General features: G+C 42.6%; 1 protein-coding gene across 1 annotated transcript in view; it reads right to left on the reverse strand.

The window, feature by feature from the left end:
* LOC126171554 (estradiol 17-beta-dehydrogenase 2-like) overlaps window positions 1-18,706 on the reverse strand; it is a 174,910-nt gene that overhangs the window by 25,769 nt on the left and 130,435 nt on the right. The window contains exons 6-7 of the mRNA XM_049920809.1: window positions 16,936-17,038; window positions 11,325-11,417 (exon numbers count right to left, since the gene is read on the reverse strand). Coding sequence (XP_049776766.1) covers window positions 11,325-11,417; window positions 16,936-17,038 — 196 coding nt within the window. The remainder of the gene's footprint in view (window positions 1-11,324; window positions 11,418-16,935; window positions 17,039-18,706) is intronic.

Genomic DNA, 18,706 nt, shown 5'->3' on the forward strand with positions numbered 1-18,706 from the left:
GAGTCAATGACTCACATGTGATGTTATCACGATATCATAACAACTGATGTGGCTTGTGATATCTTAGATATGGTAGTGATCTGCACATACATGATGTCACGAATATGACTAAAAAGTAAAGCTACCCAAGGGATACATTCCGATTTTGATTGGCTGTGGATATGTTGCAGTATAGAATAAGAGACATACTTTTCATATATTCCCAGATGACTTAGGTTGTGAAACACCCCCTTGAAAAAACTGAATTTAATATTTCTGAATGAATCCTGTTGAAATGGTAACAGATACAAAAAAAACCTTCAAACAAAAGTTCTGTCATTTTTAATCTAACTTACAACAGTGCACTCAAATTTGTCAAAAAAGTAATTCTTTTCGAAATCTCTTATGCTTGGCGCACAAAATCAAAATGAATTCAGCATTTTTTGACCTGAAAAATTGTGTACTTCCTCACTATAGTACAGATATATAATATCATTACAACAATAATGTACAAACAATTTCAGATATACAATAATTCAAACTGTAAATGATAAAACTTGAAAAAATATAGCAATTGTAAAAGTAAAACACAAATACAACAAAAGATTAAATGAAAAATAAAAGAAAACATAAATATTGAGAAATATATGTACAATATACTTTTAGAATGTATTTATATGCGAAATACTTATTAAACTACTCAACATGACAACTGGTATGGACGCAAACATATATTGGGTGCACATATAGTGATATGGAGATATTTCTATCTTATTTCTGACAGGTGCGTATTTGGAATACCACTTCATCATTGTTGTTGTTGTTGTGGTCTTCAGTCCTAAGACTGGTTTGATGCAGCTCCCCATGTTACCCTATCCTGTGCAAGCTTCTTCATCTCCCAGTACTTACTGCAACCTACATCCTTCTGAATCTGCTTAGTGTATTCATCTCTTGGTCTCCCTCTACCACTTCATCATATATGATTGAATTTGGTATTAACTGTGCTGTACATTTTGTTATTCATCAAATGTTGAAATGAGAAACAAAATAGTGGGCACCATTGTAATGTACATTAGAAACGATAGAACTTTTATTTGAAGCTTTTTATATCTGTTACCATTTCAGTGATATTCATTCAGAAAATATTAAACTCAGTTTCTTTCAAGAGGTGTTTCATTCCCTTAATGGCCAAGTGGGCACTTATAAAACAATATTTCTTCCTTATTTTTCTCTACACTACAATATACACCCCTGGAAATTGAAATAAGAACACCGTGAATTCATTGTCCCAGGAAGGGGAAACTTTATTGACACATTCCTGGGGTCAGATACATCACATGATCACACTGACAGAACCACAGGCACATAGACACAGGCAACAGAGCATGCACAATGTCGGCACTAGTACAGTGTATATCCACCTTTCGCAGCAATGCAGGCTGCTATTCTCCCATGGAGACGATCGTAGAGATGCTGGATGTAGTCCTGTGGAACGGCTTGCCATGCCATTTCCACCTGGCGCCTCAGTTGGACCAGCGTTCGTGCTGGACGTGCAGACCGCGTGAGACGACGCTTCATCCAGTCCCAAACATGCTCAATGGGGGACAGATCCGGAGATCTTGCTGGCCAGGGTAGTTGACTTACACCTTCTAGAGCACGTTGGGTGGTACGGGATACATGCGGACGTGCATTGTCCTGTTGGAACAGCAAGTTCCCTTGCCGGTCTAGGAATGGTAGAACGATGGGTTCGATGACGGTTTGGATGTACCGTGCACTATTCAGTGTCCCCTCGACGATCACCAGTGGTGTACGGCCAGTGTAGGAAATCGCTCCCCACACCATGATGCCGGGTGTTGGCCCTGTGTGCCTCGGTCGTATGCAGTCCTGATTGTGGCGCTCACCTGCACGGCGCCAAACACGCATACGACCATTATTGGCACCAAGGCAGAAGCGACTCTCATCGCTGAAGACGACACGTCTCCATTCGTCCCTCCATTCACGCCTGTCGCGACACCACTGGAGGCGGGCTGCACGATGTTGGGGCGTGAGCGGAAGACGGCCTAACGGTGTGCGGGACCGTAGCCTAGCTTCATGGAGACGGTTGCGAATGGTCCTCGCCGATACCCCAGGAGCAACAGTGTCCCTAATTTGCTGGGAAGTGGCGGTGCGGTCCCCTACGGCACTGCGTAGGATCCTACGGTCTTGGCGTGCATCCGTGCGTCGCTGCGGTCCGGTCCCAGGTCGACGGGCACGTGCACCTTCCGCCGACCACTGGCGACAACATCGATGTACTGTGGAGACCTCACGCCCCACGAGTTGAGCAATTCGGCGGTACGTCCACCCGGCCTCCCGCATGCCCACTATACGCCGTCGCTCAAAGTCCGTCAACTGCACATACGGTTCACGTCCACGCTGTCGCGGCATGCTACCAGTGTTAAAGACTGCGATGGAGCTCCGTATGCCACGGCAAACTGGCTGACACTGACGGCGGCGGTGCACAAATGCTGCGCAGCTAGCGCCATTCGACGGCCAACACCGCGGTTCCTGGTGTGTCCGCTGTGCCGTGCGTGTGATCATTGCTTGTACAGCCCTCTCGCAGTGTCCGGAGCAAGTATGGTGGGTCTGACACACCGGTGTCAATGTGTTCTTTTTTCCATTTCCAGGAGTGTATTCAAAGTCGATCAAAATCGAAGTGTATTCTTTGGGTAGGTTTACTTGTAAGTGTTTTGCTTCTTGAACAAGTCTTGACTTAGTGGCATTTGTAAGTTCGACTTCCTGAATATTCGTTTCTGCTTTATGGAACAATTTGCAACTGGCCAGCTAAGTCCCAGCTTACTTAGTTGGCGAAGTATGAGACAAATTATAACTGTATTGCATTTTTGCTGTAACATGGTGATTTATGAGACAAACTGCTAGACTTTTGCTGTAATATTCGGATGTGTGATACAAATGCGGTGTAACATGCTGATCTACGTGTCAGTTTGTTATAGTACCACTGAAACATGGCTATGCTGTGATGTTTCACTGACTCAAAGTGGTGAATTGAAAGCAAGAGAGGTTTATTTCAGTCCAGTATGAATGTGATGAGTATTGTTCAGAATACTGTTTCATCACAAGGTCATGTAGTTTCCAAGGTGCGACAGTATGGTTTAGTATTATCAGCAGAACATGACCAACATGTTCAGCTGTTTAATACCCCAGCATGGAGGGTCATTATAATTTTTGGTTTACTTTTATATCGGTTTTAGAGGCAAGTTTTCAACAAATTTAGATATGGGAATAACATTGTTTGCTTTGATACAAACGATAAAATTATTCTCATCAATAAGTGTTGTTTAAATTAGATCAGTAGCAGTGCCCATGTGTGTTTTGCAGTGTTACAGAACTAATTTTTGTGTGCTTTGGTCCCTTTAAAGCGTGACACAAAGATCAAATTATGATTGTCAACTAATGAATAACCTATTTTATCTGTGGCAATAAGGTAACCATGTGCATTATGACAAGTAATATAGATAGTTTAGATTTTGACGTATTTAATTTGATTGTTTATGGTGTTTCCAAACTGTAGTACAATAAATGATCATTGATCATTGCCATTGTACCTTAACCTCTATGTATTGCTAATAGCGCCAGTATACATGTCACGTGTAATTTTTTTTTTAAATCTTGTACAGTGTTGCCAGTCATCGGCATTCAGTTCGAAGTGGGACATATCTCTGAAGACAATACTATTTTAGTCAGCAACATTACAGGCTGAAGACATATTTGTAGATGCTCCAGACAGCGCTGGGATTCCAACCTGACTGTCACATGCTGTACAGCTCGTCAATCAGGAGTAGTGGTTTGGGGTCCTACTTCTTCTCAAAGCAGAACTCCTTTGGTTGTCATCCGTGATTTCCATCCCATTCAGATAATTCCTCTTTGGTGTGCCATTTTTTGGTCTAAGAGTGTATTTTAACTATTCAAACTGTGTTCATTAATCGAAACAAAATTTGACACACTTGTATTCTCTGCTGATATATAAATGTCTTATTAGGAAAACCGCGAATATGGCGGTTCCATGGAACACAAACGATGACCCGACTGTTGTATTTACATCTTCGAAATTTTCTTTTTCTTAAGCAGATTTTGCTGACAGACAAAAAATAAGAGAATCGTGGGTTACAGTATGGACTTAGCGGACGGTAGTGCCATGAGCGGTTTGCGGTCGAAATCCTACTTACTTAGAGATTTATAAAAATTTTGTTGCAGAGATCGAATTTTTGTTCACAATCATAAATCTGCACTTACGTTTGATCATTACAATGAGAAACTTGTGTGTGTGTGTTTGTACTTGATTCATTCCTTATTTTAACAAATAATTTTGTTTTGGTGCAAAAACCAAATTTTTTGTTGAAATGTTATGTTTTCGAGATATCAGTTTTCCATCTCTGTCTCTGGAATCTTGTTCCACCAATGTTTTTTGCCATGTTTTACGTAAACATTTACTATTCCGTGCATTATGAAGGAATCCGTGCTTATTACAAAAATATACAGCTTCTCCTTGGTCAGTTCGTTTGTCTTTGCCTATGTCATATACATCTGGTATTTAGGTCTTGGTATTATTTAATTTTGATTATGCAAGAACAAGATGAAAAAACATTTTAGTCAGCTCGGGTATCATAACTGACAATGGTAAATGCAGCAGCCTTTTTCGAACGTTTGTTTTTGTACATATCCACGAGTGGGCCTACATCAAATGTACTAAAAATCGATATTGGTCGGTGAATATCATTGATTTTGTTTTCCTAGTGTTGAAAATCATGCATTATCTTCTTCCCCTTAAAATGTTATTTGTCCAGGTTTGTGTTTGTTCATAAACCCATTTTCCTTAGTGTCATAATTACATTCTTCCTGCACCTGCAAGTAATTTCTTAATTATTTGTATGCTTTTCTGCTTAGCATTGTATTTTATCCAATATTTGTCTGACACTTTTACAGGCCCTGACAGGTTCATTTTGGCACTTCATCTCATTTAGGCCTAAAGACAGAATGTGAACTACCTGTTAAGAATGTTTTTGAGTCATGTTTTTTGTGCCTAGGATGTTGTTTCTGAGTCACATGCGTTTTGTGATAATTTAGACATGTAATAGCTCACTGTCGTCTTTTAGCAACCAATTATGACAGATGTGTGTGTGTGTGTGTGTGTGTGTGTGTGTGTGTGTGTGTTTGTGGACGCATCACGAAAGAATTACCCAAATGGGACGGGGTTCGGTAGATGTGACAAACAAATGATTAAAATTTCAGAAATGTTGGATGGTTTATTCAAGAGGAGGAGCTTCACAAATTCGTCAAGTCTATAACGCAGTGGTCCATCTCTGGCCCTTTTGCAAGCAATTATTTGGGTTGACATAGATTGACAGAGTCTTTGGATATGCTCCTGAGGGTGTCGTTCCAAATTCCGTCCACGCAGAATTTTTTTTTTTCTCATCCGTCTTGTAACTGATATGATGCGGCCCGCCACTAATTCTTCTCCTGGGACAATCTCTTCATCTCTGAGTAGCACTTGCAACCTACATCCTCAATTATCTTATGGTGTATTCCCATCTCTGTCTTCCTATACAGTTTCCACTCTTTACAGCGCACCTTCTAGTACCATGGAAGTCATTCCCTGATGTCTTAACAGATGTCCTATCATCCTGTCCCTTATTGTCGTCAGTGTTTCCCACATATTCCTTTCCTCTCCGATTCTGCTCAGAATTTCCTCATTCCTTAACTTATCAGTCCATCTAACTTTCAACATTCGTCTGTAGCACCAGATACCAAATGCTACGATTCTCTTCTGTTCCTGCTTTCCCACAGTCCATGTTTGACTACCATGCAATGCTGCGCTCAAAACGAACATTCTCAGAAATTTATTCCTCTACTCAAGGCCTATGTTTGATTTTGAACATGTTGCACCATTTGACACTGTTGAACGCTTTTTCCAGGTTGACAAATGTTATGAACGTTTCTTGATCTTTCTTTAGTATTGCTTCTGTTATCAACCGCAGCGTTAGACTTGCCTCTCTGGAGCCTTTACCTTTCCTACAGCCAAACTGATCGTCATCTAACACATCAACAATTTTCTTTTCCGTCCTTCTGTATATTATTCTTGTCGACAACTTGGATGCATGTGTTGTTAAGCTGATTATGCATTAATTCTCGTACGTTTCCGCTCTTGCAGTCCTTGGAATTGTGTGGATGATACTTTTCCGAAAGTCAGATGGAATATCGCCATACACCCTGTACACCAACGTGGATAGTCGTTTTGTTGCCACTTCTCCTAATGATTTTCGAAATTCTGATGGAATGCAGTCTATCGTTTCTACCTTATCTTAAGACTTACAAAAACTCTTTTAAGAGTTGATACCAGTACTGGATTCGTATCTCTTCTAAATCTACTCCGTTTCTTTTTGTATCACATCAATCTTCCCCTCATAGAGGCCTTCAATGTACTCTTTCCACCTGGCCGCTCTCTACTCTGCAACAGTGGAATTCCCGTGCCACTCTTAGAGTTACAATCATTGCTTTTTATTTCACCGATGGCTGTTTTGACTTTTCTTTATGCTGTGTCAGACCTTGCGACAGTCATTTCTTTTTCGATTTCTTAACATTTTTCATGCAGCCATCTCCAAGCTTCCATGTACTTCCTGCCCGCATCTCGTGGTCGTGCGGTAGCGTTCTCGCTTCCCACGCCCGGGTTCCCGGGTTCGATTCCCGGCGGGGTCAGGGATTTTCTCTGCCTCGTGATAGCTGGGTGTTGTGTGCTGTCCTTAGGTTAGTTAGGTTTAAGTAGTTCTAAGTTCTAGGGGACTGATGACTATAGATGTTAAGTCCCATAGTGCTCAGAGCCATTTGAACCATGTACTTCCTATTTATTTCATTACTCAGTGGCTTACGTTTCTGTATTACTGAACTCCGCTGAACATTTTTGTACATCTTTCATCGATTAACTGAAGTATTTACTCTGTTATCCATGGTTTCTCCGCAGTTACCTTCTTTGTACCTATATTTTTCTTTCTAACTTCTGTGATTATCCTTTTTAGAAACGTCCACTCTTCTACAACTGAACTGCTTATTGAGCTATTTATTATCGTAATATCTATATCCTTAGAGAACTTCAAGCATATTTCTTCATTCCTTAGTACTCCCATATCCCACTTTTTTTGCGTATTGATTTGTATTGTATGGAACTGGAGACCTAGAAACGACGGAAAGGCTTCGTCCCCGTCGTAGCCCTCAGTGGTTTACAACCCCACAACAGGCTACAGCAATCCACTCACCACACACCGAACCCAGGGTTGTTGTGCGTTTCGGCCCCAGTGGACACCCCCACCCCCACCATCCCCGCACCACCCAGGAATGTCTCACACCAGACGGGTGTAACCCCGATGTTTGCTTCCCACTCGGAAAGCGTTGCATTAGACCACACGGGTAACCTGGCGGGCTGCGTATTGGTTCTCCCTGACTAACGTCTTACACTTCAGCCTATTCTTCAGAGGTCATCTGAGTCCATATCTGCTCCTGGGTACGCCTTAGAATACACTGTCTGATTTCGGATTCTCTGTGTCAACATGATGTAGTATAACTGAAATCTTCCCGTAGCTCCCAGCCTTTTCCAAGTATACTTCTTCCTCTTGTGGGTCTTGAACAGAGCATTCGCCACTACTAGCTGAATTTCATTACGGAACTGAAATAGTCTTTCTCCTCTCTCATTCCTAGTACCAAGGCCATATTGTCCTGTAACCCTTTCTTCTATCCCTTCCCTTACAACCGCAGTCCAGTCTCTGATGACTATCAGTTTTTCATTTCCCTTTACGTACTGAATTAACAGTTCAATATCCTCATATACTTTCTCTGTCTCTTCATATTCAGCCTGCGATGTCGGTAAGCATACCTGAACTATAGTTGTCGGTGTTGATTTGCTGTCGATTCTGATGAGAACAACCCTATCACTAAACTGTTCACAGTAACACAGTCTCTGCTCTGCCTTCTTAATCTAACGAATCCTATTCCCGTTATACCATTTTCTGCTACTGTTGATATTACTCGATACTCATGTGACCAGAAATCCTTGTCTTCCTTCCATTTCACTTCACTGACGCCCCCAACATCTAGATTGAGCCTTCGCATTTCGTTTTTTAGATTATCTTGCTTCTGTAGCAAGTTCAAGCTTCTGACATTACATGCCTCGACTCGCAAAATGTTATCCTTTCGTTGGAAAAAGACTGGTTATTCAGTCGTTTTCTTATGGTCACTTCCCCCTAGTAGTCCCCTCCTGGAGATCCAAAGCGGGATTATTCCCCAAATCTGTTGCCAATGGAGAGATCATCATGAAACTTTTTCATCTCCAGGCTAGAAGTCTGTGGGTGCACATTATGTGTCTTTAACACTGTGGTTTCCATATCCTTCTGCACCCTCATGCCGTTGATTATTGCTGGTTACTCCGCCTTTAGGGGCAGTTTCCATCCGAAGGGCAAGAGAGTGCCCCTGGACCTCTGTCCGCTCCTCCGCCCCCTATGTCAAGGCCGTTGGGAGTAAGAGGGTGACTTCTTATTACACAAGTCTTCTGCTGCCAATGTTGATTTTTATTTAAAACTCCCGAGGTGGCGGCGTTCGCAGACAAAACGAGGACGTTTTGATTAGTAATACCATGGGTACAGAGAGTGTTAGATTGTCAAAATCCCAAGAGGGTTGGAGGGCCCTGCTCACAATGTTCCAAATCTTCTCAATTAGGGGAAGATCTGGTGACCTTGCTGACCAAGGTAGGGCTCGGAAAATACAAAGACAAGCCGGAGCATCTCTCGACATGTGCGGCCGGGCATTATCTTTCTGAAATATAAAAAAATGGTTCAAATAGCTCTGAGCACTATGGGACTTAACTTTTGAGGTCATCAGTCCCCTAGAACTTAGAACTAATTAAACCTCACTAACCTAAGGACATCACACACATCCATGCCCGAGGCAGGATTCGAACCTGCTACCGTAGCAGTCGCGCGGTTCCAGACTGTAGCACCGAGAACCGCTCGACCATTTGCCGGCTCTGAAGTATAAGTCCAGGTTGGGCTTGCCACGTAGGATAACAAAACGGGGAGTAGAATATCGTCGAAGTACCGCTGTGCTTAAGAGTGGGGCGGACGACAACCAAAGGAGTCCTGGTACGAAATGGAATGACATCCCAGACCATTACTCCTGGTTGTCAGCCCATGTAACGGGTGCCAATGAAGTTGGTACTCCATCACTGTACAGAGCATTTACAGGCATGTATTTGTTGGTCATCAGGATTCATCTGGAAGCTGGACTCATCACTGAAGACAACTCCATTACAGTCAATGAGATTCCAGGCCTCGATGACCAGTGAAGACTTGTCTAGAGACGTCATGGATAGTGGTGGGATAACAACTTGATTGTCACCCACTATACTGTCTGAAAACCAGGCATGATAGTCTCACGTACCATTTAATTTCATGGCAGGGCCCCTTTGGTTCTCATCTGCGGCACCCTTACAGCACATCCATACGTCGACAGTATTTGTTGCCCTTCCTGGCAAGCGATCCTGGGCTTACTTTTCAGCAAGATAAAGCCCTTCCGCACGCTACGAGAGTTTCCGCTGCTTGTCTTTGTGTTTGCCAAACCCCACGTTTGCCAACGGGGCCTCTAGATCTCTCCCCAGATGAGAACATTGGAAGCATTATGGGCATATCTCGCCAATCTGTTTGCCGTTTTGTCGATCTAATGCTCCAATTTGACAGAATTTGGCACGATGTCCGTTATGAGGACATACAACAACTGTAAACAACCCTATCAATGAATGCCAAGCCTAATAAGTGTACGTGTAAGGAGCAGAGCTGGACCAACATGTTATAGACTTGCTTTGTATGTGAAGCTCTTTCTCTTGAATAAATCACGAATTTTTCTGAAATTGTACTCATTTTTTTGTCTGCAGATGTGCGTCACATCTATCGATTTCCGACCCATTTGAACAATTCCTTCGTGATGCTTTTTTTTCGTTGTCTTAGTGTGTGCATTACAAGTGGAAATACGGCAAGTTATACCATTTGCGTAATTTTTTTAAATAAATATTTTTGAATACGACTCAAAACATTCAAAGCGTTCGAATGTTTTATAACATGGCACAAACTATCTGATCGTTGAAGATTTTTGAACATGGTCCTATTTTCAGGTCATTTGGATGCTTTTGAATGTGGTGCAAATATCAGATGATTTGGATATTTTCGAACATGGCACCATAACAGACACCATCAAAAGTGAGATAATTATGGTATCTTCGGTATTTTGAAACTTTCAAACATTTTTATTTGGTATTAAATTTTTTTTATTTTCCCACCATATTGAATTTTTTAGTTCGCTGCGACCATCATCTTGCATTTTTGAATTTCCTGTCTACGCCATTTTGGATTTGTGGATTTACCACCATCTGACATCTTAGGATTTTAGTTTCCCTGCCACTGCCAACGACTTCAGCGCTATGACTGCATGTGAGACTAGTGGCTGCTGCTTGAACTGTGCGCTGGAGCCCACACAGCCATATTACTCACCAAATAATACATTCATTCATTTCCTCTTCAAGAGTAATGTAACTTTCTGCGACATGTATTCGCTATAATGTCGATCAGAACAGCATGTGCCTTTCCGTACAACAGGTCGTGAAGGTAAGTCAACGAATTTTTTTTACTCAGCATGATTACAGGAACAGAAGATGTTTTATACTGCAATATTAATGCGGTGACTGTGTAGCACGGCCCGGGATGCGCAGTTTGGGAACCACTGTACTAGGTAATTTTTACACATTATCACGAGGTCACAATCGATAGTGAAATGCCGGCCGCGGTGGCCGTGCGGTTCTAGGCGCTCCAGTCCGGAGCCGCGCTGCTGCTACGGTCGCAGGTTCGAATCCTGCCTCGGGCATGGGTGTGTGTGCTGTCCTTATGTTAGTTAGGTTTAAGTAGTTCTAAGTTCTAGGGGACTGATGACCACAGCAGTTGAGTCCCATAGTGCTCAGAGCCATTTGAACCATTTTTTTGATAGGGAAATAGCTAGCTAGAAAACAAGAAGAAACAACCAGAAAAACACAGCCGGTTATGAACATATATTAAATACAACGTCTGGAAATACAGTACTTCGAAACAATGACCACAGCAGTTCAGGCCAAACATATTAGTTTGATGCTAATTTTGTCTTTCGAGAGTCATGAGTTTTAATACAGATAGCTGTGCTGGAAAAGTGTTTGTCATTGGGCCTGTGCATTCCCTTTAGCTCCACTGGAAAGGATTTTGAGAATGCCGATTTTCTCAAGCACAAACCTGTACATCACGGCCGACACAGGCTGACACCATCTCGTCAATGACCTCTGAGATGTTTTTCGAGGCGAACCACTTGGACCCTCTGAGAAGTACCTGGTAGGAGAGACAATGTATTAGTTTTCAGATTAAAACAGCGAAAAATGTACAGCTGCAGAAAGATAGGTATAATTTTTCTAGCCGACGCGTAGGACATGCTAAAGCGGAGGTTCCAGGATTAAGTCCCGAGCGTCACACAACTTTAACATTACGCAAACATTTTGATCATTTGGTATTGTTGGTTGGTCTACCGCCAAAAGTAGGTTTACCTGCCTAATTGGAAACGATTTGTTGGTCTTAGTGCACTCGGGTGTCTTCTTTCCTTTGGATAGTATGAGCGTTTCGTATGTATTAAGCGAAGATGATGTGATGAGTTTGCGTTGACAAGCAAAAGACTGAAATTCATGATGGTATGGTATATAGTCGAATCTCCTGCCCAATAGCTCCAAAGTAGTCGCAGAGCGTAATGCCTCTATTGACGGACAAATCGTAATCAGGAATGCTAATGCCTTCACTCCATGAGACACTGTAGAGAAGCGACCTCTACAAAAGGAGAATTACTGCCAGTAATAGTACCACTAGCACAAGAGGTGATCCCTGTCAGTAGGTTGCAGTAATTATGCATAAATGAAGAGGCTTGCACGGGGTAGATTAACATTGAGAGCTGCATAAAACCAATCTTCAGAGTACAGATCACGACAACAGCAACACTCAGATGACGATGTAGTTTAGTTATTTCCAAACTTTTTATGGTCACATCTAATCGCTGGCAAGTAATTTCTTCGAACTCTCTCGGATGGAATACTCGATTCTATGGGTTCCTAGTCCCTCTCGGATCTTCGTTGACTCATTTCGCAAGGTAGACACGTCTGCGATGCATATTGTTTCAGTAATTACTAATCAGGTTCCCTCAACCTAACGTCACCCAAAGCATGTTCAGCAAAGGGTTTGGAGACATTTGGCCGTAAGATATAGATCCTGGCGCCAAAATTACCTACCTAAAATTCTTACACGTCGCCGGTCGTTAACGCATGCTTGTGTTGTGACTGTCCACAAAGAGCTGACCATTTTGAATCCTGATGCTGGAGGAAATTTTCATCGTCAGCACATCTCCGCCAAAAGGAGGGTAGGTGTCGAACTTGTCATGCAGTACGTTATTTATTTATGTACTTATTCCGAACTAGTCTTCCAGCCTGTTATCCAATGTAGATTGTACATCGCATATTTTAGTTGTAAATTTAATACAAATGATGAATTCATAAAACCATTACATAGTTTTTGCTATCCGTATTACATCGAGAAACTTTAAATACATGCGCCATGTTACACAGGAATTATTATCTGATCTCCTAGAGCCATTGGTGCTTTTACAATCAATCAACACTGAACTAAACGATGACATTCATCAGAACTACAGACTACTTTGCTACAATGAGACTGGTGTTAAATTTTTCCACTCCAAGTCACATTGTACAGTCCATTTGAAGTTATTCAGTCAAAAGATCGTTTTCATTGTTTGAGACGAACTGAGTGTTTTCAGGAAAGATACCTGGCGTCGTGTCGGTGGCCCACCCACCCCTTAAAGTGCCTCACATGACTTACAGTGCTACGATACCAATGTCGAACACCGGACTCCTCTGGAGACCACTTTCCTGAAATGCCCTGGGACATCAAGGAACTGAACGTCCGGCCCTGCCTTTTCAATGATCCTGTTTAATGTAGTCATAACTTCTTCTCCCTCTACAATTTTAACCCTCCCATCCCCCCCCCCCCTCCCGCCACACCTCCCATCATTATCAAACGGAAGATTCTTTCATGTCTTTTCTCCCTATTGCAGTTTAGTACCCATCTATCTTTCTTCCATACCATCACATTTCATAATCTGCTATTCTCTTCTTGACTGACATCTTCGTAGTCTACGTTTCGCTTCCGTACAAGGCTACATACACTGAATAAAAAACGAAATGTGCGTATGGAAAATCTTGTTGGAAATCGTCTTTCTGGGAGTTTAGCCTCGTGCAAGCCTTTGTCTTTGACGTCACTTCGACGATTTACGAGTCGATGATGAAGAGATGGTGACGAGGACAACACAACACCCAGCAATTTCCTATATATGAAGTCTATTTATGATGTTAACATATTACTTTTTCAGAAACGATTTCTTGCTATTGCCAGTCTGCCATCTTCAGGTTTTTTTGCTATTAAAATAGCCAAACTCTGCCACTATAAGGTGCGATCAATAAGTTCCCCTTCGAAGGCCGTACAGTCCAGCATCGGTATGTCAAAGAGGCAAAATCGCCGTGAGCACTGAAGCAATCATCCACTGACGCACAACGATGAAGATACCCGTTTGCTAAAACACTACGTCATGCCGCATGAAGAACTGCCTGCTGTACACCCTCGTCCCACAGGAACCGTCGACCCTTCAAGGTTTTTTTTTAAGGGACCGGAGGTGTGATAGTCGCGTGGGCTCATCAGAACTACAGGGCAGGTGCTCGTGTGTCTCCCACCTGAATTGGCGTTAACTTCTGCGTTACGACATTTGCGATATGTGGAAGAATTTCACACAGTGCTGAAAGACAGAAGTCGAAACAAGACACCGGGAGAAAACGACATACCGTCAGAATTATTGAGATCCTTGAGACAGCCAACTACGACAAAATATTCCATTTGGTATGCAAGATACACAGGACTCTTAAACACCCTCAGACTTAAAGAAGAACGTAATAATTATATCAAAGGCAAGCATCCGGTGGCACGGTTTTCCACAACGGCGACTTTCGACAGACATGCTGCCCTATAGAAATTCCTCATTCTCCGCTGGATTTCTACCGGTGTGTGCCCTTCGACAGCCAAGAAAGGAATAACAGCTCGTTCTTCCTATCTGGACATATTTGGTAATAACGTCGCTATAGTCCACGTTCCCACACACGATCGCCGGAAAGACACGAATACCACATTAACCCCTTGGCTACATGTCGGTGCTTCTACTGTACACTTGCACCGGAGTCGCGTTGCATACACACGGAAGCAACGCTCTCAATCGCTATTAGCGCCATTATGAGGATACACATCAGGTTTCCTTTAAAAACACGCTGTAATGGTCATGAGCGTTTGTTATCTTTGAGATTGGTCGTGATGAATTGATGCTAGTCAGGAATGCCTTTAAGGTGACGAAGACGCCCTTACCAACACCTCACTGAGTTTGGACGAGATCGTGTAATAGGGCTACGAGAAATTGGATGACCCTTCTGTGCAGAAAGGCAGCAATTTAGCCACCGTACATGATTGTTGACAACGGTGGTCACTAGAACGTACGATCGCAAGAAGACTGGAATCCGGACGGCCACGTGGCACTACCGAGAGGGAAGAACATCATGTTAGGCGTATTGTTCTGGCACGTCAGATTGCATCTGCAGCAAACATCTGAGCAGCAGTTGGTATCACAGTGAGGCAACGAACTGTTGCCAAACGATTACTTCGAGGACAGCTCCGAGCCAGACGCTCTGTAGTGTGCATTCCACTGACTCCAGAAACACCTCCATTTGCGACATCAGTGGTGTCAAGCGGGAGCTTGTTGGAGGGCAAGGTGGAGGTCAGCTGTGTTTTATGATAAAAGACGGTTCTGCCTCGGTGCCAGTGAAGGCCGTGTGTTGGTTAGAAGGAGGCCGGTTGAGGACTTGTACCGAACCTGTCTGCGTGCTAGACACCTGGACCTACACCTGGAGCTTTGGTTTGGGGTGTGATTTCGTATGACAGCCTGAGAACTCTCATGGTTATCTCACGCATCCTGAGTTCAAATCTGTACGTCTGTCTGGTGATTCGATCTTGGTGCTGCCGTTTGTGAACAACATTCTAGGAGTGTTTTCCAACAGATAACACTTGCCGCCATACCTCTGTTGTAACCCAACAAGAACGTGCAGACTGTCGACATATTGCCTTGGCCTGCTCGATCTCGAGATCTGCCTCCAGTCGAGGACGTATGGGACACCATCTGACGAGCGTCATCCATAAACAGCATTAACAGTCCCAGTATTGGTCTATGAAGTGCAACAGGCATGGAACGCCGTCCCACAATTGAAATATGGCACCTGTACAATACAATGCATGCACGTTTGCATACTTGCACTCAGCATTCTGTCTTATCTCGCACTTATATTAGCCTGTAATCTTGCAATGTTAATCACTTAAATTTGTGTTTGCGAAATTTCGAAACTCTACACTAATTAGTTTTTGTGTTCAGATTTTTTTCCGTCAGCGTTGTTATAACAGTCAATGTTAGTTTGTGAAGAGTAGAATTATGCATATGATTTACAGTAAGACTGGTTCAGTTCAGAGGCCATGGTGACGAACGCCGTAAAAAGCAATGGCGTAGGAGGACGAACGTGGTGGAATAGGTAAATAATGAAGAGAGAAGAAAAAACAAATCATGTGCTTAATATTTCACGGAGTGAAATTGACATCCTACTGCTGACACCGCCGCACTGATGGATGTCGCAGACGTAGCACACACATTCGTTCACAGTTCTAACAGTTTGTTTTCACCATTTGTTCCATCATAGATTACATCGCAGCAGTGCGGAAATATTTACCGAAGTTTCTGAAGGATGCAGAGACGAGAGTGAGTATTTCCTAGCACAGCTCGCGTTGCCAATTTCAAGTGATCATCCAAAGCTAGGCTTAAGGTCTCCATCGCTTTCTAATACGCTGAAGTTTCCGCTGAATTTGGGACTTTCTGACATCTGCTAAGAAACTAAATCTAGTTGCGATGTCTTGTTCTTTAGTTTAGGTCCAGCTTTTGCGCCCATCTGAACGCTGAAGACCGGTCGTCGTTTATACGACCGACAGCAGTAATGACATCTGCAGGTCTGACGCTCAAGTAATGCTGAATGTCAGAGTTTTTGTCTAATACTTAATAAACGTTGGTATTTGTGGACAGTAATATGCTGATCACAATGCGATAACGATCTAGAAGCAGAATTTTCCCTAGAAGCAGTGTAATCCTGTCGTCTACAAAAGAAAATGATGTGGGTTCGCTGAAAGCCCCAACCTCTGATCAACAGAGCATAAAAGGAAGATTAGGAACAAACTTCCCGGTGATAGCGATGTCATTTGAGACAAAGCACCAAATCGTGGTGCTAAAGTACCAGTATGCTGTAGGAAAATGCGTATCTCCTTTTCGAAAGAACCATCACGGCATTTGCCTTAAGCAGTTTAGGTAAATAACGGAAAACCTGAAATTGGGTAGCCACTCGAAAATTCAAGCCCTGGTCGCTTCCAAAAGCGAGTCCATTGTTTCAATAACCGCTTCGCTTGCCTGGGGGATGAGCCTGATTGCCTGAGTATCGGTTCGTTCATAATCGCAGCAGTTTCTATTCAACATGTTATATGAACAATGGAAACAAATCCCGCGTTCAGAGTGTCATACGTTAGCGAAAAAGTTAAAGACTGTAGTAGCAGGAAAAGGATGCCTACAAGTTATTAATTTCACGTTTCGTGTCTTTGAATGAACAACAGTGAGGATTCTAAGACTTCTGGTGATAGGCTATATTACACAAGATGGAGGTCAGCTTACCTCACAATTCTTTCTTGCCGCCTGTCGAACGTCATCAGGCAGAGTCTTCTCAGTATTTTCGAAGTACTTCGCCTGCAAGCGCTCTACGTCAGCCATTGGAGTTCTGTAAGAAACCAAAATATTAGAAAATGAAAATAAGTACCGGCTATCCCAAAATAACATAAAAAAGAGAAAAACTATGCTGGAAAATAAGACGTCATTTCATAAAATATGCAGTATGTGACTGTATAATGAAAATTTGATTTCATAGTGCATTTACATTCTTGTTGTTTGCGTTATGTAGCTGTATTGAATCTTTTATTTCACAGTGTAAAATGTCCAAATGTGTGTGAGTTCCTAACGGACGAAACTGCTGAGGTCATCGGTCCCTAGACTTACACACTACTTAAACTAACCTATGCTAAGAACAACACACACACCCATGCCCGAGGGAGGACTCGAACCTACGGTGGGGCGGGCCGCGCAATCTGTGACATGGCGCCTCTAACCGCGCGGCCACTCTCCGCGGCTTTCACAGTATAGCCTGAGTTGATCTTCCTTCAGGCATTTAGGTTGTATTAATACAGATAAATAGAAAGGAACGAAGCAGTTGATGAGAAAAGTAGCCACCACATTAGTTTTTACATACTAACCGAGCAATAATAATAAAATCTTCGTCTTTCACACATTAAAATATTTTCAGTAGCGCAAATACGGTTACTACGTAAATCTACATAAACATGTTGGTGATTTAGTCCAGATTACGTTATTTACAGAATAGTTTAGTTTTATTGAGAGATGTAGCAAAGTGGCGAAGTTATGAGAAGGCAGATGATGGAAAGATACACAATAGCAGACACATATAGTGGCACGACGAACAAAACCATTCATTAGCCATGAACGGGTTTGAAGTGTGGACTGAACATCAACGATGATTTTCGTTTGAAATGCGTTTACTGACTCCTGCATTGTTTTCGTGGTGTTATAAGGAGAAAAGGGAGCAGTCGCTGTCGTTGGCAGCCATATTTTATTCATCTCTGTCAGAAGCCTGGATAACAGTGGAATTGAATGGGTGCATCCTCAGTGCTTCACTGCTTGACCATAAAATCTGATTAGGTCTACGGACAGCAATGAAGTCCACATTTATGAAACTGCTTATGGATCGCAAAACCATATCGTAGGGAAATATTGTACCATTCTTTGTATTTAAATAATGACATTCGCTACGCTACTTTGCGAGTAGAGCTAAAATGATTATGGGATCACGTTGTTTCGTGTTATTTTATTGCTTTTTTCGAGGTACTAAAACATCGTAATTGACTACATCGTATGGCGCTGGAATGCTGCTGTGGTTTACCACTCGATCGATTACTGAGTCTTTAAGCCTTTGATCTAGTGGAGACGTTAGCGAGCCATTCCTCAGGCGATAATAAACCAGCTCCTAGCTGGCTGATACATCGCATTAAGACCTTCCAGTTGGTTGGTAGTGCGTGTTGCGATACAATAGGATAAACTCGAGGCTATTCTGCCCTTTTCAGTGTTCCTCCTTTAACAAGAAGATGTGCACACCATGTAGTAGAACAGCAAGGCAGCAGGAAATCAGAGAATGCTTGACACCGCCAATATCCACAAATCAGGAGCACCGTTTGCTACTGCAGGGTGGTCAGAAATAGTCCGCAAAGCTTGTGAGGTTGTTACAGGGTAGGCTGCGCTGAGAAATAATTTTTAACTAAAATTCAGTAGGTTGCGCTGTTCCAAGTTATTTAGTATTTGCACGCACTAAAATGCAATA

Source organism: Schistocerca cancellata, chromosome 1, assembly GCF_023864275.1.
Source record: "Schistocerca cancellata isolate TAMUIC-IGC-003103 chromosome 1, iqSchCanc2.1, whole genome shotgun sequence".
NCBI classification, from domain to species: Eukaryota; Metazoa; Arthropoda; class Insecta; order Orthoptera; family Acrididae; genus Schistocerca; species Schistocerca cancellata.